At 31.4% G+C, this 25,648-nt stretch overlaps 1 protein-coding gene across 8 annotated transcripts in view; it reads left to right on the forward strand.

The window, feature by feature from the left end:
• The window catches only part of PHF14 (PHD finger protein 14), a 171,195-nt gene that overhangs the window by 86,971 nt on the left and 58,576 nt on the right, over positions 1–25,648 (forward strand). For 3 of the 8 annotated variants that reach the window (XM_039862383.1, XM_039862389.1, XM_039862390.1), the window contains exons 17-18: positions 23,899–23,928; positions 24,701–24,818. In XM_039862383.1, the coding sequence (XP_039718317.1) occupies positions 23,899–23,928; positions 24,701–24,818 (148 nt within the window). Of the gene's footprint in view, positions 1–20,684; positions 20,710–23,898; positions 23,929–24,700; positions 24,819–25,648 lie in introns of those variants that run through there. The other 5 variants (XM_039862391.1, XM_039862392.1, XM_039862386.1 and 2 more) reach the window with 3 other exon arrangements.

Consider the following 25,648-nt stretch of genomic DNA (forward strand, 5'->3'; position numbering starts at 1 on the left):
TGTGCTAATAGTACTTTTTGCCAAGTCAAAATTTTAATTTTTATATGTTGTGATAGTTATGTCTGAAAAAAACTAATCTATGGAATAGTTGGCTATCTCATACTGTCTTATACATTACTAAGGCAGGCATTACATATTGTCTTTGCCCTTTAGATGATCTATATGCAGTTTTACTTAAATATTTTTAAAGATCTGCTGAGATATGTCATTTAAAAATAATTTTTATTTTGTTTTGATGTTAGCCTAATAAAAAAGTGTTATTTTGCTTTACTAGAATGTTATATTCTTTTGTTGATTTAAAAACATAATTTATTAGTTTTCAGAGACTGATTAATTTTTAAATATTGAGACTTCAAATTTTAAAACATGTTGAATACATGTTTGGTGATTGATTCCAAAAGTAACACTTATTGTTTCTACTGAAAAATTCAGTAATTTAGAGTAAACTCTAAATTGCTAAATTTAGTGGCATTTTCTTTTTTTAAGTACTCATCATATTTAGTTTCATTTCAGTGTTTAACATTAGTGACCAACCTTCCTTCTTAAAACTCTTGGTTTTCATAGAGCAGTCTTTTACTATAGTTCTTATTGGTAGCAAAACAGAGGTTAATATGCTTCGATTTTGGAACCAAGTTATTTAGTATTATATCCTCACCTAACACTTAATTGTGACTTTGAGTTGGTTATATTAATCTCTGTGCCTTTTTTTCCTTATTTGTAAACTGAGAGTAATAAACATTTCTACCTCAGAATCGCTGTGAGGATTAAATGAATAGAAATATATATTGGTTATATGCTTTCATCAACTTTCTCCTAGTCTTTTGCAGTAACCAGTACCTTCACTAGCTTCAGTGTCTCTAGTCTCTGTCTAGCTGTCTGAATGAATTTGTTCATGTTGTAGTTAAAATTTTCCAGAAGCTTCTCATTTCTTGCAAGATAAATCTAGCGTTTACAATATGACTTAAAAGGTCCTCCAAACCTCCAGTCTTTTTATCTTTACGACTAATTATTCACAGCTCCAAATGACCTCTATTTAAACCATAGCAAGCTATTTTTTCTTCCGAAAACTTTCCTGTTACTTTGATGCCATCTTGCTTTTACTTTAATATTATACCCTCTTATCTAACATGACCTCCCCATTTTCTCTGGAATGAGGGCTTCTCAATCATTTATATTTATTTTATCTGTCTTGGTCAATCCATGATTCTTAGTGTATAAGTACCATATCTTAATAATTAAATGAATTTATTTTAATACTCCCAGTCTAAGCTTAGTGTTTATCACATAGTATTCCCTTTACATATCTGAAGAGAATAAAGGATCTATATATTTTAATTGTAGTAGTTCTTATTTAATATTTTAAGAGTGACAATCATCAGATGTTAGTGGGAAGTAGCCTAATTTATTTTTATATACAAAACATCTTGTTTAGATTGGGATGGTAGTTTCTGTCATTCTTTATTTTAATATAATTATTGTAGTAATTCAGTTTATTTTTTATGGCTCTATTGTTCTTCTGTTAGTTAAGATATATTTTAAATTCTTAAATGAGTTTTATTACCTTACTATTCTTCTGTATTTCTAAGGATAATACCTGTATCATTAAATCCGAATTATCTTAAATCTGGAAATATGTATGTTGCCATTAATTTTTGCTAATTTTGACTGCTTGGGTAACATGGAATCAGCTAATTTATATTTGACTATATCTTAATCTAATTTTGGTCAGAATGGAGGAAATAAGGCTACACTTCATTTTGTAATGTGTAACTCTCTGGGTCTCCTTTTCACTCTTAACTGAGAGAAATTTGTTAACAGGTCGAGAACTAATTTGTCTTCCTGGGGTGACTCCATGACAGTAGAAGCACAGTGCCTCTTTACCTGTTGTTTTTGATTGGTTTGTTTTGTTTTTTGATATAGGTACTTTGATATAGTACCATATTCTGTTGCTTCGCTGCAATGATTAGCTTCTAAGGAATCTTTACTCACGCAACTATTTCTTTTAGTGGCTCTTGCTGACATAAATTAGATCTACAAGCTATCTGTCCCCAGAACCCTTCTCATTTGGAAATCAATCTCTAGGTGATTTCATTCACGTTCATAGCTCTGTGTGTGTAAAGGCAGTGTGTGTGCAGTGTGTGTGTGTGTGTGTGTGTGTGTGTGTGTGTGTGTGTGTAGACACATATATAAAACTAACTCTAGCACTCTTTTCTAGTATTGGGTAATCATTTTAAATATGTAAGAAGAAAGTCAACTATCACTAATTTAGGACAGTTCTAATGATTTTTAGAAGTTTAAAGGAGGCAAAAATAAAATAAAATATACATCTTGAAACTAAGAAAGATTATAAATCAACTACAAGTGACTGGAGGACATAATTTTACAAGTTTTATAGTCCTAACTTCTGGTAGAATACCACTTACTTTGTTTTCTTCAGTATGAAATTTAACTTTGCAAAATTATTATTAAATTCAGAAGGATATTTCTACTGGTTATACATATGCATACAACAATCTATTTCATGGTGTGAATATTTTACAAATTGTCAGATGTTTCAGATGCTAACAACTAATGAAAATAACACAATATGTTTTTTATTTTAAGGCATTTTAAAGTATATTTTACAAATTTAGTAATATTTTTCACATAATCCTACTTTTCCATTTTAAGGAGAAAATCAATTTTCTTGTTTTGATTGTTAGTTTTATAAATATTCTTATCTTTTACCATAATAACTTCCTCCTCGGAATTCATCACAAGGAAATATTCAAAGCAAAAAGAAAGTTATATAAAAACAATTTATAGCAATACTTTTATAGTAGGAAAATTATCCACACCAAAAGTGCTAGTTATGTCTGAAAAAAATCCCAAAATAAAAACAGCTTAAAGATTGTATAAGAGGGGGCTGATAAACTATAGCAAATCGGTATAACGAAACATATGTATCTTTTTATAGATTACAAGATAATTACATAGTATGATGAAACCTATTTTAGGACATAAATATAAACCGCTAAATTGTTACATATGGATAGCTGGAGATTGAAAGGGAACAAGAAATGAGTATGGTATATTTTTAGTATGGTAGAATGAGTAAAACATTAAAAATTTTATTAAATTTTAAGTTAATTAATGAATTTAATGTTTAAATAAAGCCCTATTTTTAAACAGAGAAAGGCTAATTAAATATTTAAAAAAATGGCTGTAATCTCATCTTTGACATATCCTCGATGATCCCATTAATGCTAAATATTCCCCAATTTTTAATTCTAATGAGACTCTCTACTTAGTTTCTAACTGTTAGAGCCAAATGCCTAGCAAGATATTGCCAACTGAGATTTCATAGGCATCCCAGATTCAATATGTAAATTGTTGACTCAGTTTCTCACATCTCATAACAATCCACACCTTAGTCTGCACCTTCACTCTTACTGCACCAGTTTGACCTTTGTACTCTTATTTGAGCTTTTGCTGATTACTTTCTAAATTTTTCCTCTTTATAGCTTCCTTTTTCTCTAGTTAATGCATCTATAGCCCTATTTCTATATTACATACTTAGGTTATGAATTTGTTTAAGTCCTTTTAGAGGATCTCCAGAAAAATATCTAGACTCCTGTCACCTACCTGCAAGTACCCTTTACTCCAACCAAAATCCAACCTAACTGTCGACTTTTTGACATACTCTTTTTAAAAATCTGTTTATTCTTCTGCCTCTAATTTTATTCCACATATTAATCTGCCTGATAAGTTCCTACTTAATTTTTTACCAGACTGTGAACTTAATGAAAGAGTTGTGCTTATCTTTTTATCTTAAGAGCCATGATAAAACTAGGCATGCTATAGTCTTTTCAGTAACTTTTTGAATGGGCGATTTATAAAAGATCACTTAGTTAGTGTGTGAGTCAGACTTGGAACCCAGACCTTTTGACTTCAGATTTCATTATCAAATTGTTTCTACCAGGTCTGTTATTAAGTTATTATAATAATCATACTCTTTTTGAAGAGCCTGTTATAATGCACAGTTGTATCTTTATGTGCCCTATCAATAATATTATTTTTTAATGAAATGAGTGTATTTTTTAACACTTTTATTCTAGTGTCTCGACTGTTCATAAATTTGTTTTGGAGTGTATAGCTCCTTCTGGATTAAAAATCTGTACTGATTTTTTCATTGTTTAAATACTTGAAATACTAAACCTTTTGCAATATCATGTCACTGTATTTCATCGGGTTTCCACATTTCCCTTCCATGACAAAAGCTACTTCTATTCTGTGACATTTTATTCATTTACTCTGGTCACTGTAGTATAATTGGTGATCAATTTTTGATCCATTTCTTAAGCTTTATTCTTCACAGTCATATCTTTTTAAATTGTGTGCCCAATATAGCAGTAGTATTATATCTCACATATATGTTCACTTTATAAATTTCATAGACCTTCACGTTCTGATGTTTGGCTGTCTTAAATCCCTGAAAACAGTTTTTGGTTGACAATGTGTGATTTATTGATATCAGATAGACTTCTTATTTGTGAGTAAGTTTTTCAATCTCATCAAACCTCTTTTTTATATTGATAAATAATAACATCTATTAATATATATAAAATGAGATTGATTGCTTGATACTTTATTGCTTACCCTGTGGTACTGTAAGGTAAGATTAGATTTGAAATTAGATTGTCTTCATCTTGATTGTTATTTTTATCAACTACAATTTTGATTTACTTTATTAGAACTAAAATTAGAAACTGGAACACAAATAAGTGAAATGACTTGCCAAAATTTTCAAAAGATTTATTTATTGTTAAATCTGGATTTTTTTCTTTAAATTCCTGTATATTAAAAAGAAAGGTTCTTGTCCTTACTTCTTGCATGTATTATTTGCAAATTAAATTATCAATTCCAGAATTTATCATCTTTCTCCAAAACAGTACCTTTTTTGATTTACTCAAATTGGTTATAATGATATTTGAGTCTATTGTAGGCAAGGGTATGCTATTATTTAACCAGTTTGCTTTATTGTTCCATTACTTTAGTTCTTTGGTGAAAGAAGGTGAGAGAAATTTAGAAAATTATCAAAAAGTGAATAAACCAGTTTCTTCAGCCTTTCTTTCATAGATGCTATATCAGTTGTGGAATATTTTAAGATTTTCCTTTGAACCATATATGAATACTCTGGAAACATTTTTTTTTTTTTTTAATGAGCTACTTAATATATGTCTGTATTCCTAAAATACTGAGGCAATTTGAGAAAATTCTATAGGTGAAGAGAAGAGTAATAAGTTGTGTATATATCAATTTTTAGTACAAAAATAATATATGAGGCCAAAAATTATGTGATTTAGTTCATAAATAGGCAACCATTTGAGCACTGTGAGAATTGATAGATTGAACTACATAAAAGTAACTCTTTAAGTATGTTCTCTCCAAATAATAGGAAGTAGAGGAGGAATTCTGCTTTAAATGAAACTGTTAGGCACTCCATGTAATTGCTCAGTAAATCAGATGGACACGGACAGCTGCACAAGAAAGACGGGACTAGGAAAGATTAAATCACTGGGATTCAGTCACATCCAACTGAAATTTACATCAGTCAGTAACTGCTTTTATGTGACTGAAATCTTCCAGACCCAAATTTCTTTTGTCAGGTTACTCATTTGTATCAACTATTAAGAATCAAAAAATTGTTTGATGAGATCAAGAACCTTGTTGTGACAAGGCCTATAAATGTAGATCATTTTTTCAAGGGAAGTTGAGTTTCATGTAAAGCATTGAGCACACTGACCAAAGTTCCTTTGACTGTTCTTTTGAAGATTTCGTTTGCAACAAAAAATAGAATCTATTTTTCTCTAATCTTTTAAAAATAAGGTTCTGTTTATTCTTGTCAAATTCATTTTCCTAATAGATTTTATATTCATTACAAGTATTAAAATCAATTCATTTATTCACCCATCAAATTGTTATATGGAGGGTATAAGAGAAATGAGACTTTATAGGATCATGGGAATATTTCTAAAACGATGGAGAAATCTTCATATTAAACCAAGGTGACATTTGAGTGGGATACCGAAGTCTTAGCAGGCTTCAGAAGATTAATACGGGAGCTAGCAAATCCTCCAAAAGAATGAATAAATGTGAAAAAAGACAAAGAATGTGATTGTTGGAGTCATGTGTGATGCAGGTGTAAGGTAGATTGGCGCCAGGATTCAGGCTAAAGATTTTAGGATTCCTAGTTGGGATTCATTGGAGGCAAGAGATAATAGGGAGGATAGTGCTTCAGAAGATTGACACTGTGGTGGCCTGTGTAATAAATGAATGAGCAGCTGGAGTTGGACCAGTTTGGGAGCTAGCTAGGAATCTAGCTGATGGAAAAATAAATGGAAAGGATTAGAAAGATTCAGGAGACATTTATGTTAGAGGTTGTAGCAGATAATTAACTAAAATGGGAGGCAAGGAAGAAAAGAGAGTTAAATCAAACTGGCTGACTTAATTATTTAACTACAGGTTTCTCCTGCTATCTAGAAGTAGAGTGTTCCTATGAAATCTTTTGTAAGCTGAAATGGTGTAAAGCAAAGATGCAGTTTCCATTAATTTATATGGAAACTTTCTGAGTGTTCCTAGACCCAAAAAAGAAATACCAAATCATGCCAAATAACACATAAAACCTAAAATGACAGTAACATATAATAAAAGCAGAAATAATATAACTGCAATGCCGTAAAAAGTAGAAATAACGTATGTACAGTATAGTTCCACTTACCAGAATTGGGAAGCCAGTGAGAACACTGGAAGGCTGAGAGCTAGTGATGATGGTGTGTTAGGCTAAGTCAGTTGAGATTGGAGTGATGAGAGGTACAGGTGACTAGGGTGTAGGAGAGAGAGGGGCAGAGGGTTATCTGTTAACATCTCGTTGTTTGAATTCATCACGGCAGGCATGTCACTAACGTCTACACCTCCTATGTCTGCTTGACTTGATGTGTAAGGTCGAGGTTTGTCATCTGTGTAGTTGATGTTGAAGGCTTGAAATATGACAGTATGCTTGACTTCTTTGCCTCCTACATTTTTCTATCATATAGTTCTTTGTAGGCACTCAAAACACCCTGAAAACCTGCCCTAAACCTGCTCTAAACCTGTATGCTCCTTCAAAAGCTGATTACATTTGTGGAAAGTTCATTGCATGCCCCATGTCCTGTTTTGTTCACCATGATTAAAATCCTTAATTATGTCCAGTTTTATGTTAAGCGCTAACGCCCTGTCTTTGGCTTTTCCGATACCCTAGAACACATCTCGCTAATAGATACACATAAATTGAGATATAGCACAGATGCTTACAGACAGAGTTCAAAGCTATGGCAGCTTGATGCTGAGATGCTTAGTTCCCAGGAAGGAGCTTGGTGGTGCCACTCTCACTGCTAGGTGTGCATGCTGCCTGTAACAGTTTACTGCAAAACAAACACTGAATGCCATTGTTGCTTTTGAGCTTTTTTTGTAAAAGTAAAAATCATCTTTGGGTTTCTTTCAGTTAGTTTAAACAAGTCCTAATGTAGGTCTTTCGTGAAAGCGAAGTGGTATAACATGAACTTTGAAAAGTGGGGCACACCTGTAATTGTAAAGATTAGTGGTACCAGTAACAGAAAGATGAGTGACTATATTTTTTGGAGACAAACACAATAGGTTAATGGCATCATAGCGGATTGTGAGTTTTTTTCAGGAGTGTTGAATTAGAAATTTCTCAAATGTATTTAAAGCTTTGGGATTATAAATATGCATATTTAAAGGTATGGGGTTATAAATATAGAGCAGAATCAAACCCTGGAAATAGATTTGGTCACTGTTACAGACTTCTATGCAACTCAAGTATCGAAACCTAACTTTCCTCCCTTTAAGTAAATGACTGTGTTTCTGAGTGGATCTAAAGATCTGGTAGGAAATCATGTCTAAGAAATGAGTAGATGTTTTTGATTTAATTAGGCCACAAGCTGAGTCCAGAGAAACTTAATTACCAAGTAGTAGATCCTCAAGATGAGATTGTTTAATACTCTGTGAGGTTTTTTAAAGCTTTGTTTTGGTGACCAGAATATCTGTGTGTGTAAGTAATATATGTCTCTGCTTAGTTGAATGTCAGCTGGTCCACTTTAAAGTTGTAGAACGTTTATACTTTGTCTTATCCTCCTCCTCTTTTTTAGCTTTTGTTTCCAAGGCTTTTTGTGTTTTTTTTCTTTTTTCATACAAGCGGAATCCACTCTACTTTAAGCAGAGATCCTTAATCTTGAAGATATATTTAAATAAATCATTTGAAAGCCTTGTTAAACCACAGAGTTTCTGTTTTGGAAATTCTGGGGTGATGCCCAAGTTTTTCTGTTTGTAACAAATCCTCAGTTATGCTAATTCTTATGGCTTGGAACCATACTTTGAGAACCACTGCTTTATTCCAGATATCCGTTAGCTGAAGCCCTAAGGTAGTGGGTCTCAGTTTAGCCAGGGTTGCAGACCAAATGAGGAAAGAATTGGAAACAAAAACAAAAACAAAAAGACCTACTCTTGGAGATTTCGAATCAATAGATTCTAAATCTATGGCGTTGAGTTCGAGTATCTCCAGGTATCAGGTACCTCACAGTACCTTGTAAGTACTACCCAATAGTACTAATACTAGTTCTCTCTCAGCCCGTAGATTTACCCTTTCATTATACTAATAAGTTGCAGCTGTTTGGGAAAGATTTTGGAAAAGCATTCATTCAGCAAATAATTATTGTATATTCATTTGTACCTGGTGCTGGACTTGGTTTCAGAGATACGGAGGTAAACAACATAGGAATGGTACTCAGAGTTTAAACATCTCTGCCTTTTTTGCATATGTTAACAAATTTACTGACCCAAACGCAAGTGAGTTGGCCTTTCTGAAGTCTGTACTGGAGATGCGCTTATGCAAGGACCTCATAAGACCAAGAGCCCTGCTCTCTCCTAGCCGTTCCTGATCACCGACTTCTAGAGCCTTTAGGGAGGAGAGACAGTTCTTTTGGTCAAAATGGTATGATAAAATGTTGAAGGAGGGATGCAGATATCCTCAAAATCATTTAAAGCTCTGCATACAAATGACAGACCAGTTAAAAAGGAGTTTTTCCTTCATGGTGACCCATGAACTAGATTGGCAATAACAGTGGCACTAGACAGTTCTGAAATAGTGAAATATCTGAGGATATCTCTTAAAGACCATGACCTGAAACTGAAGACTTCTGTTTTTACTATAGTGAGAAAGTGCAATATAGCCCTGCTCAGCACAACTTTGAAGTTTTAGACTCTAAACTTTAATTTCCCTTGTGACTTTCTCTTTAACTCATGGGTTTGTTTGTTTATATTTATTGGGGTGACATTGGTTAATAAAATTATATAGATTTCAAGTGTACAATTCAGTAATACGTCATCTGTATATTGCATTGTGTTTTCACCACCAAAGTCGAATCTCCTTCTGTCACCACATATTTGACCCCTTTTACCCTTATCTACCCCCGCTCCTTTCTCTCTGGTAACCACTAAACTGCTGTCTGTGTCTATGAGTTTTTGTTTGTCTTGTTCATTTGTTGCTTTCAGTTTTATATCCTACATGTGTTGTTTTATCTTCAAATATTTGGGGGATTTCCCATATATCTTTCTGTTAATCATTTTTAATTTAATTTCATTGTGGTCAAAGAACATATTTTGTATGATTTCGGTTTTTTCAAATTCATTGTTTTTTGTTTTTGTTTGTTTCATGGCCTGGAATATGGTCTGTCTTGTTCCATCTGCACTTGAAAAGACTGTGTATTCAACTGTTGTCAACTGAAATATCCTATAGAAGAAGATTAATAGTGTTGTTCACGTGTTTTTATATATACTTATTTTGCATCACTTATACTATTAATTACTAAGAGAGGATTATTAAAGTCTCTATAACTATAGATTTTTATGTATCACCTTTCAGTGCCATTAGTTATTTTGCTTTATACATTTTGAACCTCTTATTTTTTTCTTGGTGAGTTGATCCCTTCATCAATGTAATGTCCCTTTTACCCTGATGACCTCCTTGTTCTGAAGCCTACTTTGTTTAATATTACCATAAACACTCCAGTTTTCTTTTGATCAGTGTTTGCACAGTGTATCTTTTACCCTCCTTTGTTTAACTATCTCCATCTTTATATTTAAAATAGCTTTTATTTATAATTACATGACCTATGTATTCATACATATATGCACATGCAGACACACAGACCGTACTTAAAATGGATTGGATTTCTAATAAACAGCATAAAGTTGGAATTTATCTTTTATCCAGTCTGATAAATTCGGTCTTTTAACTGGGTTGGTCACATTACTTGGTGTTAATGTAAATTATCGATATGGTTGAGTTTAAATCTGCCATCTTGGTATTGTCTTCTGTATATTCCATCTGTTCTTTGTTACAGTTTCCATCTTTTTCTGCCTACTTTTGCATTATTTTTTTATGATTCCATTTTTATCTATATTATCTTATTATTTAGACCTCTTTCTAAGAACTTTTTAGTAGCTGCCCTACGTTTTACAATATATATCCTTAATGTGTCACTGACTCCCTTCAAATATTATTTCACTACTTCACAAGTAGTATAAGAACCTTAAAAACACACACACACACACACACTTAATGCCAGAGGCAGAGTTAAGGCTAGCTCAGTCCTCATTTGAAAGTCTTTCTTCCCTTCACATTCTTCAAGTTCATTGTTTATCCCATTGTATCTAACTCAGTGACTTGTTCAATATCATTGCACTTTCAATAAGAACTGATAAAGCGTGAACACTCCCATATCTTAGCATGTTTGTCTCTTTCTCTTTCTGTCCATCTGGAATTTTTTTCCTTTATTTTTTCCTACCCCTGAGCTGTCATAGGTGTCATGATGTGAAAATGAAGACTTTAAAATTTAAATTTAAAGGAGGGGTGTGTGTGTGTGTGTGTGTGTGTGTGTGTGTGTGTGTGTGGAGGAGGGGAGTATATATGACTCTTTGTATACCTGATCAATTTTTCTGTAAGTGTAAAACTGTTCTAAAAACTGCTCAATTTTCTGTAAATCTAAAACTCTATTAATTAAAAAAAATATATAAAGACTGCTAGAAATTTTTATATATTCTAAAAAAAATTTTGTATATTTTTTATTCATATAATTTTAATGATTTTGTTCAAAATGTTAAAAAATATAGCTGTTGTACATTATTTGAAAACTAAAATATCAGAATAATTTGGGAACAATTTTCCATCATAACATTTCTTGCTATTCATTTCTTCCCTTCTCCATTCTTGTGGCTTCCTCGAGTCCTTTCTCTGTTTCACTGTTCTCTACAACTTATTCTGTACACCTTATTTCCTCTTGCTTGCTGTGTTTCTCACTTCTGGTGAGCTCTCTTTGGATCCCAGTCTATTTCCCTGCTCTCCTCATTTTCATTGCTAATGTATAACTGCATTCTGTAGCTCTAATATACCTCAGTTCCCCAGAGAAAGTCCTTCTGGGACTTTCTCTTGCCCCCCAAAATGGCCTAAATCTGAACTCCAATCATTGTGGAAAGTCCACCCAGTATCCTCCCAATATTGAGAGCAGACCATATGTTCTATTTCTTCATTCTTTACTGGGTCATGCTGTTCTTTACTTAATTTCCTATACCATTATGTCTTGAACATTAACTGGGCAATGTAGGATAACAAAGAGAGGTCTTACAGCACAAAACGGTATAACATTTAAAATTGAATGCTCTATATTACTCTTCTTGGAAGTTAGTTGGCCATCCCTACTACCAAGAATGTTGCCTTTTTTGCCTTACATCTGGATTTATAAGAAGCAATGATCAATGACTTAATGTTTTTAGAACTAAAATGATGGCCTCTTGTACATCATGAAGAGAGTAGATTCTAAAGAGGAAATTAGAAAATAAACTGAGTCATGTGAAAAGTTTTTTATTTAAGAATGCCTATTAGTAAAAACTGGGGGAGGAATGTTTAATTTTCAAAATATTTGTATTTGTTTAATGAAGGAAGCCCAGCTGCCACTGAATTTTTCTCATTAAGGTGATATTCTGATAAAATTTGGATTAAAAAGAAAATACTTAATATATTTTTTCCTTTTATCATTAGGTTGATTTGATGATTCTGTTAGATGTGTGGAATGGCTAACCTACCTCACACATTTAGTTTTTAATGTATGACATTCTTTGACTTTCATAATCTGTATTGAAATACTAAACCTTTAATTTTGTATGATTCATAAATATTTTTTGTTATGTGTTAATGTTTGAATTAAAAATTTTTATTTTTTTAAAAATAAATGCATTATTGACAAGTAATACATATTTAAAGAAAACAGAAGCCTGAACAAGGGATACGTTAATTACATAGTGAAGTGTGGTATTTCTGGAGTGTGCATTTTTAGAATAGTAAACATAATTTCAAACATACAGCACTGAAATATTTCTCATTTCACTCATTTATTTTTCAGTAAAATTTACTTTTATAATTTTCTTTTGTATTTTCCATTGCAGTACGTTAATATTGTTAATCTATACAGAAGCAATAATCTATTATATATTCAATTGTTTGGAAAGACTGGGACTGTGGCCACAGTTCTCCTCCTGGCTAGATGAATGACCTTGAATTAAATGACCTCTAAAGTCATTTTCTCATTGGAGAAATGAGGGCATCGACCTCATTTTTCTCAAGTTTTAAGCTCGAGTTGATGCCAAAACACTGTAAAGTCCTGTAAAGGCTCTCCAAGTCTGTTATCCAATTCATCTAACACTTGAATCATCTGCCCAGTGTCAGTACTAAGTGACAAGGGAAAGAGCTTCTGTGGGGGATAGAAGTGTATAAGTAACCTATTCCCTCTTGAGGCAGCTCTGACCAATGGAAGTTTCTCCAAGTGAGCTGATAGGTCTCTTAATAATTCCAGTCCTTAGAGTCATACAAAACAAGCATAATCCAGCTTCTAGTATTAGCAACCAACTATAGTATGTCCTCACTTAATGTAGTGGATAGGTTCTGCAACTTTAATTGAAAGCAAAACCAATTTTACCATAGGCCAATTGATATAAACAAAAGTTAAGTTCCTGCAGCATCTTAACAACATTATAACAACTATGTTGAATGAAATGACGTTATTCAAGGACCTGCTATATATTGTTTTCTGGTTTTTCTTTTTAAAAATTAAACATTCTTTTTCATCTGTTCCTCCTATAACAAGGTTTTGATTTGTATTATTTTTATATAGTTTTGGACATATGTAATGGACATAACTACTGAAATTAAAGGTGAAATGAATTTGAAAATAAGATTGGGTATACATTTTGGAGTTGATGATTTCGATGTCTAGGTAATAATGTATAAGAATCTCATATTTTTAACATATATAATTGAACCCCAGAGAAATGTTAAAGACTTTATAGACTGGGAATTAAGATAATGCTAATGTTAGATGTTTACTATGTCCCAGACTCTATTTTCTTCTCTCTAAATGTATTACTCATTCAGTTTTTACATTAGTCTTATGAGATATGCATACCTCCATTTTAGAGATTAAGTAACTGAGATACAGAGATGCTAAGCAGTATGACGTAGAAATTATTCTAATTATATGTTGAAATTATATAAATTATGTACTAGAATATAGTTTCTTCCCTTCAAGTAAACACTACTATAGTGGTTGATAAATCGACTGGTCTTCATATTGGTTGCTGCGATTTATAGAGCACTTAGTATGAGCCAGTAGTGTGCTAGTGCTTTTTGTATTTTATTTCAAGTAATCCTCACAGCAACCCCATCAGATATTGATTTTATCCCTATTTTATGGGTGAGGAAACAGAAAAGAATTACTTGTCCAAGATCACACAACTAGAAAGTGGTAGAATTAGAGTTTGAACCTAGGCAGCCTTGACTGTAGCTCATGCTCTAAAGGCCTACTGCCTCACCAGCTACACTGCTTTAGCGTATTTGACTTTGTTCGCACAAAAGAAATAGGTGCTGTGTTTTGACAGGCAATTTCTACTATACAAGCAAGATACAGATCACTTGTGCATACATCAGGGAAGCCCCTTCTTTGAAAATAGTTAATTCCATTTTTTCCACATTAATTTGTAGATAAATTTACTAGGTACACATGGAATGAAGACAAAGCCAAACTTGATCTCTGATATAAAAGACCACAAGTCGTTTTTCCTAGGAAGATAGCAGACAAAACAAGTCATATTGCTTATTCTAGCTTTCAGGGAGATTTGTAATATTAAGTAAAATTTTGGTTTGGCGGAATATTAGTGATAACGTTTTAGTTTTTTTCAGAGTTAAACTTCAACTTAAATTTAATTGGAGTATAAAGCAGATTTCAGTGATACCTAATGTATCAATATTCAAATTCCTATCAAAGTTATATATAAATATATCTTTTGTGTTGTCTGCTAGTCTCCATTTGTGCATGTCATTAAAAGTTAATTGTACTTCTATGGTAAACGATGTGGTTGCTTCCTCTTGCATTATGTGATCTAGTAGTGCTTAACCTGTAGACAGAGCACTTCTCAGAATATCATATTCAGAATGTGCTTAAAGCTCTTTGTTTAGAGACTGAAGCACTGAGAAACATTAGCACATGTGACTATTCAACAGGGGATTCAACTCTTCCTGTCTATTTCCCTATTATTCAGCAAGGGAATTCAACTCTATTTCTCATGTGTTGATAAGTACCTTTCTCTGAAAACTTTCTCATTATGTATTTTCCCTGTACAATTTTGTTTTTGCTTTCTTTGGAGGTTGTTCAGTTTGACGTGGTAGCTCTTCTCAGTAGTGCTTTATTTGTCTGTGATTGTGCCACTTTTCACTTTCTTTTTCTCAATGGAACTTAGAAGCATTGAACACATATCTCTCCTAGTTAAATATTAAAATGACTTTATCTATGATGTGTGACTGGCAATTTCACTCTATCTATACAGATAAATATCTAAAGGAAATGATCAATTTTTGTTTACCATGGTCAAAAAATATTCTAATTACTAAGCACCTAAAATTTCTCCTCTGTAAATAAAGGACCAAAGGTAGCAAATGAATATATGTCGACAGGGAAATAAATACAAGAAGCACTAGGGAAAGTTTTGAGGAATAAATGCAAGTGATTGAGTTTTGAAAATCTGGCTAAAATTAGTGCTGTTATAATCAGTGACCAGGTCTTTACAGTGAGGTATGTTCTCTGTTGTTTTTCTTTTGCATAATCTACTAACATAGCTAGTTAGGGATATACTTTTCACAATTATAACCAAACATTTCAAGTATAATTTTTTAAAAAGGAAGGCAGTGTAGGCACAGGAGATAAAAATCATTTGGAAATTTCCTCCCTGAGACTCTATCTACATACTGGTTAGGTGTGCTAGTTTCAGCACAGTGCATGCTTTCAAGCATTGCTTAATTGCCATATTTGATTAAAAAAAAAATAAGAAACTGCTGTTTTTCAAAACACTTATTAATCAAATATGTTTGCTTATATAAATACAAACCATCATTTTAATATTTTCTGTTCTTTGAAGGAAGATAGATTTATTTTGTCAACTAAAAGTTATAATAATACAAGAGGAGGCAACTCGATATTTCAAATGAGAAAATAGTTCCATTTTATCCAGTTAGAACCTTGAGAAGATCCATAAGATCGTGGCATTTAGGTTTAGGGTATCTATCTCTTTGGACCAGATCATATGTTATTTGAATCTACTGTGGTGTTGTTAGTATGTTTCATAAGACATAGTGCAGAGCTGCTATGATCTTTAAATGTTAATGTTCTTTTCTTATCACTTTACTGTGTAGATACCCTTCATGAGACCCAACTCTGCCACAGCTCATCCTCGGAGGCAATCCTGGAAACCTCTTTTATAAGTGTGATTTTAAAAATGTGGATAACACTCTCAATAGAGTACATAAAGTAAAGGAGAACAGCTATCTTGTCCTTTCCATAAGCTTATCACTGCAAAAAGTTGCCTTTGCTTGTCAGGTTTGGATAGAATGTAATTGATTGGTTTGTTACTTGGACTGACAAGGCACTCAATTTGCCAGTGTGGTTTTTTTCAATTTTTTTTTTCCTTCTACTATTTTTTTTTTTTTTGGCACTAATCAGAAATATTTGATATGTGCGTTATTGAAAAATACTAGATAATGTCTTGTCAGAATTGTCCTATTAAGTAATAATGTCTTTCCCTCTTGCTTCTTTGGCAAATGATGATATACAGTGTTTGGACTTACTGAAGAGTATCAGAAGCCTATGGGACTTAAAGGCAATATGCTACTCACAGTTGTTGTTGAACAATACCAGTAACAAACAAGAAAGACAATGCATTCCATTAGTCTGCTATTCTGTTTCATGCAACTTAATACATATATTCATATATGAAATGCTGCATTGGGAAACAACTATAGACTCTCACGTTAAACCTTATTTCTATTTATAATATTCAGCAGAAGTGAAGACTTGTAAAGCATATGTCATTCTAGTATTGACTCATTAGGCCTAGTATGAAAGCACTAATGTTAGCATGAAATTTTTACAACTTCAGATTTTAAGTTCATAAGTAAGAGTGTCTGTGTTGATCTCTAGACCTTTTATAATAATGCCCAAACTTATTCAATCTTTACTGATTTAATACAAACTTTCTGTGTTCAATATAAATTTTTCTCAACCTTAAGTATGAGGTTACGAAATAAGGAGGTTAATACAAAGCTTATTGACTATGCAGCCTGCCAGCTGAAAGATCTTCATTCACATCTCTGTCTTTCCAGAGGTTTACAGAATTAAAATTTGATCTTCGAGCTTTAATGATCCAGTTTTAAGTCAACTACAGAAATATCTTGAATATTTCATCACTCCATCTTGAACTGATTTAGAAGAGACTCTTTGCTGAAATTGAAATGCACATGTACATGTAAACTGTCAACTTGTTTCTTGGAATTTCCTGGTTTTTAAATGTGGTTTTGGACATCTTTTCAGGTATAGTGGCAATTGAAAATAGTTTAAACTTTAGGAACGGAGTAGGCAATGTTATAATCAAAAAATCAAAAGCTAGTGTAAATATGAAGTTGCCGTATTCTAATCTATAGTTATAGTAAGGAACCATATTATTAGATTAGATGTTTACTAAAAGTAATATGCATATAAGATATTATAAACTGAGATTATTAATTTATTGAAAGATAACTTTGGAGGAAAATATTAATAACCCGTAGCAAAACCAGTAGGCTTTTTTTTTTTTTAAGAATAAGAAAGGACTCATTATTCATCACTACAGAAGCTTAAGAAAAAGTTGGTAATAATTCTATTGCTGAACTCCAGCTGATTTTCAGAAAAATAACATATTGCTATTTTCTTAAAAGAATGTGCTAATGCATTAGGCCCTCACCCTCTTTTGACATATGGTGAGAAATTACCAGTGGTCATTTTATTTTAGATTTTATGAAAAATCATTAAGCCTTCTGGTTCTGGTATCACTATAAATCAAAATCCTTTTCACCTTGGTTCTAATTAGAATATTATCATCATTCCTCATCTTGCAGTCTTCAGTGGTAGATATGCTATTTGATATTTGATGCTAGCCCTACGAATCTTTGTCACACGTCACAAATATAAATTGTATAATTCATAAGATTATCGGCCCTAGAAACATGTATCTGGAATGGGAGAACTTTTGAAGGGAATAGAAAACACTTTCTCCTAATCATCTCCTAAATGCTGTCACATTTGCAAAATATAAAATTAACTCTTTTCCATAATTTGTCGTTGCTCTTCAAAGGAGATATTAATGTGTACTTAAGAAAACATGCACTAAATGGTTCATATTTCACAGACATGTAAGAGAAAACGGCGCAACAGGTAAATTTGTCACACTCCAGGGAAAGGAAAACAAACTAAAATGTCAGGAAGGAAACCAAATGACTCTGAAATACAAGAATGACGTGGCAGTATAAGGTGGTGGTTCTCAAACTTTATGATGTATCAGAATCACAGAAAGGATTTGTTAAAGTAGAGATTGCTACTGTAGTCTCCTCTTTATCTTCCTTCTCTCCACTTTACTTCCCCTCCTGACTCCCAGCAGTTTCTGATTCAGTGCGTCTGGGATGAGGCCTGAAATTTTGCATTTCTAACAAGTACCCAAATGATGTTGATATGCTGGCCAGGGACACCACTTTGAGAACCATTTGTAAATAATGTTTTTAAAAGAATTATTGTATTGTGGTTGACATTATTTGATTGAATGTTGCTTTAGTCTCCTTAAAAGGGCCCTTACATTTTCAAAAATATTTGTACTAGATAAAAGAGTTTGTGGTAATTTCATCTACAACATATACAATATGATTTCTTTATTTCCATTCAGTTAAGTGTTTATTTTATTTTATACTTATTATGGGGACAGCAGCAGTATTTTAGATTCAGAAATGAATCAAGAAACTCAGATAGTCTTTGTTCATAATTCTGTAACTGCTTTGTTAAGATTTGAAATTAGCATTGTTTGAACATGAAAACAAAATTTATCCTTAACCTTTATCCACCTAAAGTTTAGAAATGATACTTATATATACTTATTATATATCCTTGTTGTTCATGTATTTATTGAATATTTATCTGATTTTACATTTATGATATTAAAAATAGATTGCTAACTATAAATACTAAGGATATTCACACCCCTTTTCCTGTTTCCCTGATAGTACATCCTACTACTTAATGAGATCACTCTCTTTTTAAACACTTAATGTTCGTTATTTGACAAACTTATCACCACTGTTTTACTTACAATATGGGAATATTTTATGAATATTTCACCAGTCTATTCAAGGAATTCAGAAGGATTGTCTGCAGCAGAGTAGAATATTAACATAATTTTGTTTTCTGAAATTGTTTTGACAATTGAAACTTGTATAAGAGACTTAGCTTTAGAGTTGCATGGCATATAAAAGTAGAAATTTTTTTCCGCAATCTGAGTCAGCACTTTGTAAATTTACATAATACTAAAAACTATGATTAAAAATATTTCTGAGATGGACATGCTTTGTAAATACATTCTTTATAAAAATGTAGACCTCTTTTTCCCAGTGCTCACTCTACGACTTTCTGCAGGCCTGCTGATAAGATTCACTACTATTCAGGTACATAGGATATAATGAAATTGGATGCTCATGCTGGGCTTTGTAAATAAAATGAGATTGACCCCCAGCCATTATCTCATTTATCTAATTTACACTGTAAAATCAAGATCTACTATTGATTAGAGTGTAATTAGTTAATTATGAACAAGGAAACACAAAGTTATGTGGGGTGTGAGCACAGCAGGCTATACTGCTGAAAAATTCCAAGGGCATGAGCAGATGGAGATCAGTTTATTAAAGAACAAAGCAGACGTGTTTTAGGTATAGAAATGTCTAATCATTCTCTCATGCTGTGAAGAGGTACTTGACCTTATTGTATATTTTTATATGAATTCTTTTGTTTCATGTTTTATTTTTTTGTTTCACTTTTAATCTTCTAACCAGGCTGCTGCAAATGTAGGTAACTGAAGTGATCCCATTATTTAAGTATTAACTATGAATTTAGATTTTGATAATTACTCATATTTTTTCCAATTAATATACTTTCATGTAAAGAATATTTTTGTCTTTCCACTCACCCAGTCATTACTGCCTGCAATAAAAGTCTGTAGTGGCATTAATGAAAATATGTTGAAGACCTTTACATTAGTCTTATATTTGTGAAATATGATATAAAAGCATTTTCTAATTATTCTGTTTAGAAAATACTTATTAAGTGTTTGCACTAAAATTGTTGTAAAACATAAGGAATAAAATAGGCCTTTATTGATAATAAATGTTATTCTAATGTTGGTCGAATGCAAAGTTTTGTGCACGTTTGTATTATTTAAAAGTGATTTAACGAGCTATAGGTCTGCATATTCTCCATCTGTTAAAGTGAGTAATTGAAATAATTGGCCATTGTTCAATGAAAGAATCTATCACTACTGATTCATAGACTTGTGTAGGTGTTTAAGCTGCTAGTATGATTTTATTTAATGTTAGTATTCAATACCAATTTTTTGATCTTCCATGTATAGAATTTTTATGTAGAAATGATGAAAAAGTAAAAAAATTCAATCCATGAATTCTCTTGATATTTAGTTTTTCTTTTAAGTAAACAGATGTAATATTATATATTTTTAGAATCAGTTCTTTCTCTGTATAGACTTGGAAGGAATCTTAAAACTTTCTCTTGACATAAAAATAGCTATGATGATGTATCAAGTTGATCATAAAAAAAAGTACCTTGCTTTTCAAATTCCATGTTGGGTATTTCTCTTCTTTCTAAAGTTTAGCTTATCATCTGGCTGTAATTATAAAATTAAATGCATGGGAGGTGCACCTAATCATTTCAGTTAGTTTAAAAAGTAGTTATTTAGTGCCCTCTCCTAGTGACATTATCATTTGGACATTAGGAGAGTTAAGGAAACCCTTTGGAACACTGGCATTTATCCTGTCTCTTAGGCACAGGAGGAAATAAATCAGTTGTTTCATTTTTACCTGTATCTGTATTCTCAGTAATCAGGTAAACATGACTGATTGCTTGTTATATGGATCATAGGACATATGAATATAAATCATTTTCTTCCTCTTCTTTGTCTAGGGTGCTATACTTAACCATATGCTAAGTAAGTATTTTACATACATATAGAACTATGTTTACTTGCTCACTGTATTTGTCAAATCAATATGTAAAAGACCATATAGATAGATAGATATAGCTGCTTTATTATTAATACTGTCTCCATTACGAATCTGATACCTAGAGAATTGTATTTAGTAAGAATCAAATTAAACCATCAGTTTTCCTTTTATCTTATAAATGGGATTCATTTTCTCTCATTTAAAATTGTAATATTAGCGTGCCCTGTATTGTTAATGTGTACAGTATTTATTAGCTATTTAAAGGACATTTCTTTAAGCATCCAGTTGGCATTTTATTAAAAATTTCATACTGCTACTTTATAGGTTAATTTTATATTATCTTCTATAGTTTAAGACATTGACTTTCTATTTAATATATGTGCTGTTGGCATATTATAATAGTCTGTTTTTATTACATAGACATTGTGTCATTTAATAAAGTATATTGTGTTATATCACTATGCTTTTGTGGGTCAGTGACTGCTTTTGCAAAAGATTTTAATATGTAGTATATCATGTGCTGCAATTATGTGTTTCCAAGTATATGTGAGAACTAGAGACCATAAATAATAACTCGATCAATAACTACTTCAACTTTATTTCAGCTTTTAGGTAGCAGAATAATTACAGACCCTTATGAGTTTCTGATTTTTAAGTTTTTTAAATGATCTAAATGTGTAACGTAGCCAGAATTTTTTTGGCTGACAAAATTTACTAAAGTTTACAAAGTGATGTGAGTGCATGAATGAAATAAGTAATCCACTATTTTTACCATCTACACTGTTCTTCAATATCTAAGATTTTTAGTGGTATCTCTTACATTTGTCTATAATATATTGATTCTTGCAAATTCTGCTTGAGTTCACTTGTGTCATTCAGGATATTTTTATTACCAGCACGTAAAGATTTCTCCAATACAATATTCTAGTGTAGAAACAACTAGATTTTTTACACATGAAAATAATTTTAGTCATTTCTAGAAAGAGCTTATATTTGTAAGCTTGTTTATTAACAGACCTACTGATTTCAAGATTGAATTATTTCTTTTCATTTTTGTTATTCCTCTCCTGGATTTTGGCATTTCCTAAGTGTATTAACTACTCATTTTTGCTATTTAGTCTTTAATTTTACAGTTTCTCTTTACTGGTGAGTGAGCTATAACTTGATTCATACAAGCTAATTCTTCCTTTCCTCTGGGACCTATCACAAATACACTAGAATTCCACATGTAGACTAAGTCATTCTAAAAGGCATCACTATTGAAAGAATCAGTAAGGATGAGGTCATTTCCAAATGTCATGTACTTCAACATCTTTTAAGAAATCTAGCATGTAAAACCTTTCTTTTTCCTTTTGCATTTATTCTTGAACTAAAGATAACTTGATTATACAATTAATTGAAATCAGCCACAAATTGGAATGATAGCAAACTTGTTTTAGTTTATTAGCTGAAAATTCAGATATACCAAGAATCACCTGCATACACAAAGGTGAAAAATAATGAATTATGATTCACCTTTATATTCATCGTGATGTTTGACTTGAATTTTACCCTAGAAATGTTAATTTGCAAGTTATTATGACACAGTTATAAATATGCAGTAGTTATGCTGTAATTTCATGTGAACTAGGAAAACATTAATACCATAACTCTTCACCTAGCAAGAGCCCAGATTATTGTCAATCTGATCTATAAGGAACATAGCCCAAAACCTGAAGTTAAGCAAAAGAAACTATAGTTAACCAAAATTGATTTCACGTACTTAACTCAGTAGAAGTTCTTATTTTCATATCTTTTTCCTGTCAATTTGCATAGTCTTAATAAGTTAGCGATCTGGTTTCCACATCCATAACAAATTTTTTTTGGGGGGAAATACTGCTTAGGAAAATAAAATGACAATATCAGAAAGTAGTGGATGATACTTTTCAAGCAAGTGAAAACTCTAAAAACCTATAAAAGTTGAATACAGGAATTCAGACAGAACAGCAGGTTGATGGTACTGACTTCAGACACAAAAGGCTGGCGCCTTGTTAGACACATAGCAACTTGTGTTACTCATACTCATGACCCTGAGCTGACGAAGAGTAAATTATAGTTAATGTATTTTCTTGATGAAGAATATGGTTCTTTTAAAACTTTTCACCAAAATGATTGAAATACTAATTTTCATGCTTGAAGGAATATGCCCTCAGCTATCTAGAAATCTCAACCTCCTCATAACTCAGAAATGCTTATATTCTGAATGTTCCTATAACCCTCCATATGTTTAATATAATTGAAATTTTAAGTATTGAAAGGTAAATAAGTTGAATTGAGAAGAACATAAAATTGTGAGGGCTTTTTATTTAGTCTCATGTTACATTTGATGTTAGCTATATATTACCTATTATTTCTCTTAATGTCAGAACAACAGGTATTTAAACATTTTAATTGTTTTTAAATATAATTTTGGCTAGTTTATTTATAATGCTGGCATAGTAAACAAAGTACTGTTATTATTTGCTTTTATTTTTCCCAGAGCTAAAATTATCATAGTAAACATTTTTTTTCAAGTCCATGTTTTGAGTCTAAAAGGTTTTTGGGAAAGTACATAAATTGCTTTGGTTTATAAGGTGAAAGTTGTAGAGGAAGAAATATATAAACTTATGACATATAATTGTATTTTAAACTTCTTTATACCTGAATAACTTAGCAAAGTTGCTAACTTTTCTGAAACTCTTGATTCTGGGTATTGCAGCATGATATGAAGTTTTTAGTATAAACGTATATTTATAGTCCCCTTTATTGTGTTGGTTTTTAAAACTCAGTTGTTTTTGTGTGTTGTATAACTATGGCTCCTTCCCCCTTTTTTTCCTAATAAAGGATGTTGAATAGTAATTAGCACTATATTCAAGTAAAGTATGTCTTATAATTTTTTCCCCTTGGTTTTTTAGTTGTGGATTTTTCAACTTTTTAAGTTCTAAATCAGTAAGAGAAACAATATAAAAGAGAATTTGACAGATTGGTTTAGAGAAAGTATTATTTTTTAAGTTAAAAACATTACAAAGAAAAGAATATAATTCTTTAAGATGCATTTTTATTATTTGTTGTTAAATTTTGGTCTTGTTATTCCAAATAATGCAAAATTCTTTTTATAAGACACTGAAATAATACAGATCTTTCTTCATTGTCAGCAGGATGAGATTGTCTGAAACGAAGAATAGGTATGATAGTTTTCTTAGATTTTGTACATCATAGGTGGCAAAGATACTATCAAAATATTTATTAATAAGCTTTAAAATGTACTACTAGGAGGTCTTTTGAAAAACCAAATACACTGAGAAAAACTGACAGGTAAATTTTGAGAAAATTTGTATTTGAGAAAATAATACCTAATTCTTAGAATGATTTTTATTTACTATAGATTATATTAGCATGCAGTAAACATTGGAAAATTTATTTATAATCTACCTTAACTTGGAAAAAGAATGATGAGTTATAAATTGTATAGAATTCATTAGAGACTAGTGTATGTAGCCTAGCAGAATTCTTTAGAGTTCTAAAATTTTTTAAATAATCACTATGTATTGGACTGAATTCATAATCTTGAATTATATGTATCTTATATTATTAAATGTTTTTAAACTAATGAGCAAATGATTAATTCTTAAAGTACAAAATTGAAATAATTGTGTTAGTTTTGAACACATATAGCTATACACATACATTAATTCATACATTCTTAACATTTCTACTATCAACATGTCCTGAATAATACATTTTTGTTTGTTAATTCTGTTGTATTTTGTTTTTTCTAAAACACTTATTTCAGGTTTAGCTGTTTTTATCATAAACATTAATTTAATAATCTGATGAGTTAAGGGTAGAATTAGAGTGTTAAAGTTGAAATGTACAATAGCTTGCTATTTGTCTTTGAAAAAGATTTGTTTTTAAAAAATAATATTTAGATATACCGTAAATCTGTTTATCCTGCAGGTGTGATGAATGCAGACTGTGCTACCATTTCGGCTGTTTGGATCCTCCTTTGAAAAAGTCTCCTAAACAAACAGGCTATGGATGGATATGTCAGGAGTGTGATTCTTCATCTTCTAAGGTAAGGTGGGAAAAGCCTATCAGAAAAATTGTTGTCTCCCTTCATTTTGATAGCTTTTCTATATCACACCACAAGCTTCCCAAGTTTAAGGAGAATTGGAATATGAAAGACCAACATTTTAATCTAATGCACTTTAAAAACATATTGCCATGGTGATTTTATTGTTCTTAAGGAATAAACAGCTCTACTAAATTATATAAATTTCCTCTATGAAATATTTTAGCTGTGTTTTTGTATTCTCTATATTACTGTAGCATATTAAGTAGCTCTCTATTAGTCAAAAAAAAGTCACCCTCTGCTAATTTACCACACTTAGGGAGTAAGGAATAACAGGGAAATTCTGACTTGAGTCATAAGAAATTTGTTTTGACAAAAAAATATATTTATATGTTTATATATTACATTACTATACAATATATGTAAAATTAATATGTATAACAAATGAATAACCAAAAAAATCCAATTTTATTTTGTAGATGACTCATCTTAACAGAAATAAGTATATTTGATTGTTTCTGTTTTTTGAGAAAACTAGTTTTTATATTCTAAAATTTATTTCTGATAATTTATTTTAGCTAAGTAGAAAGGATGAAATTTCTAAGTTCATTTAATAGTTTATTTTCAAAAATAAACTATTGAAATTATGTCTTTTGAATATAATTATTGTAACCTTAAATGGTGGTAATCTACAGTTTATTTTGTGTTTCTTTAAAGTGTGTGAGTGAACAGCTAGACTCCTGATCATTTAACAGAATATTGAATATATTTGAACTAAGACATTCTGGTCAGCTGTGGGTTAATTAAATTGTTCTTGCTTAACAATGGACAGT

The sequence above is a fragment of the Pteropus medius genome, unplaced genomic scaffold (assembly GCF_902729225.1).
Source record: "Pteropus medius unplaced genomic scaffold, Ma_sr-lr_union100, whole genome shotgun sequence".
In the NCBI taxonomy this organism is placed as follows: domain Eukaryota; kingdom Metazoa; phylum Chordata; class Mammalia; order Chiroptera; family Pteropodidae; genus Pteropus; species Pteropus medius.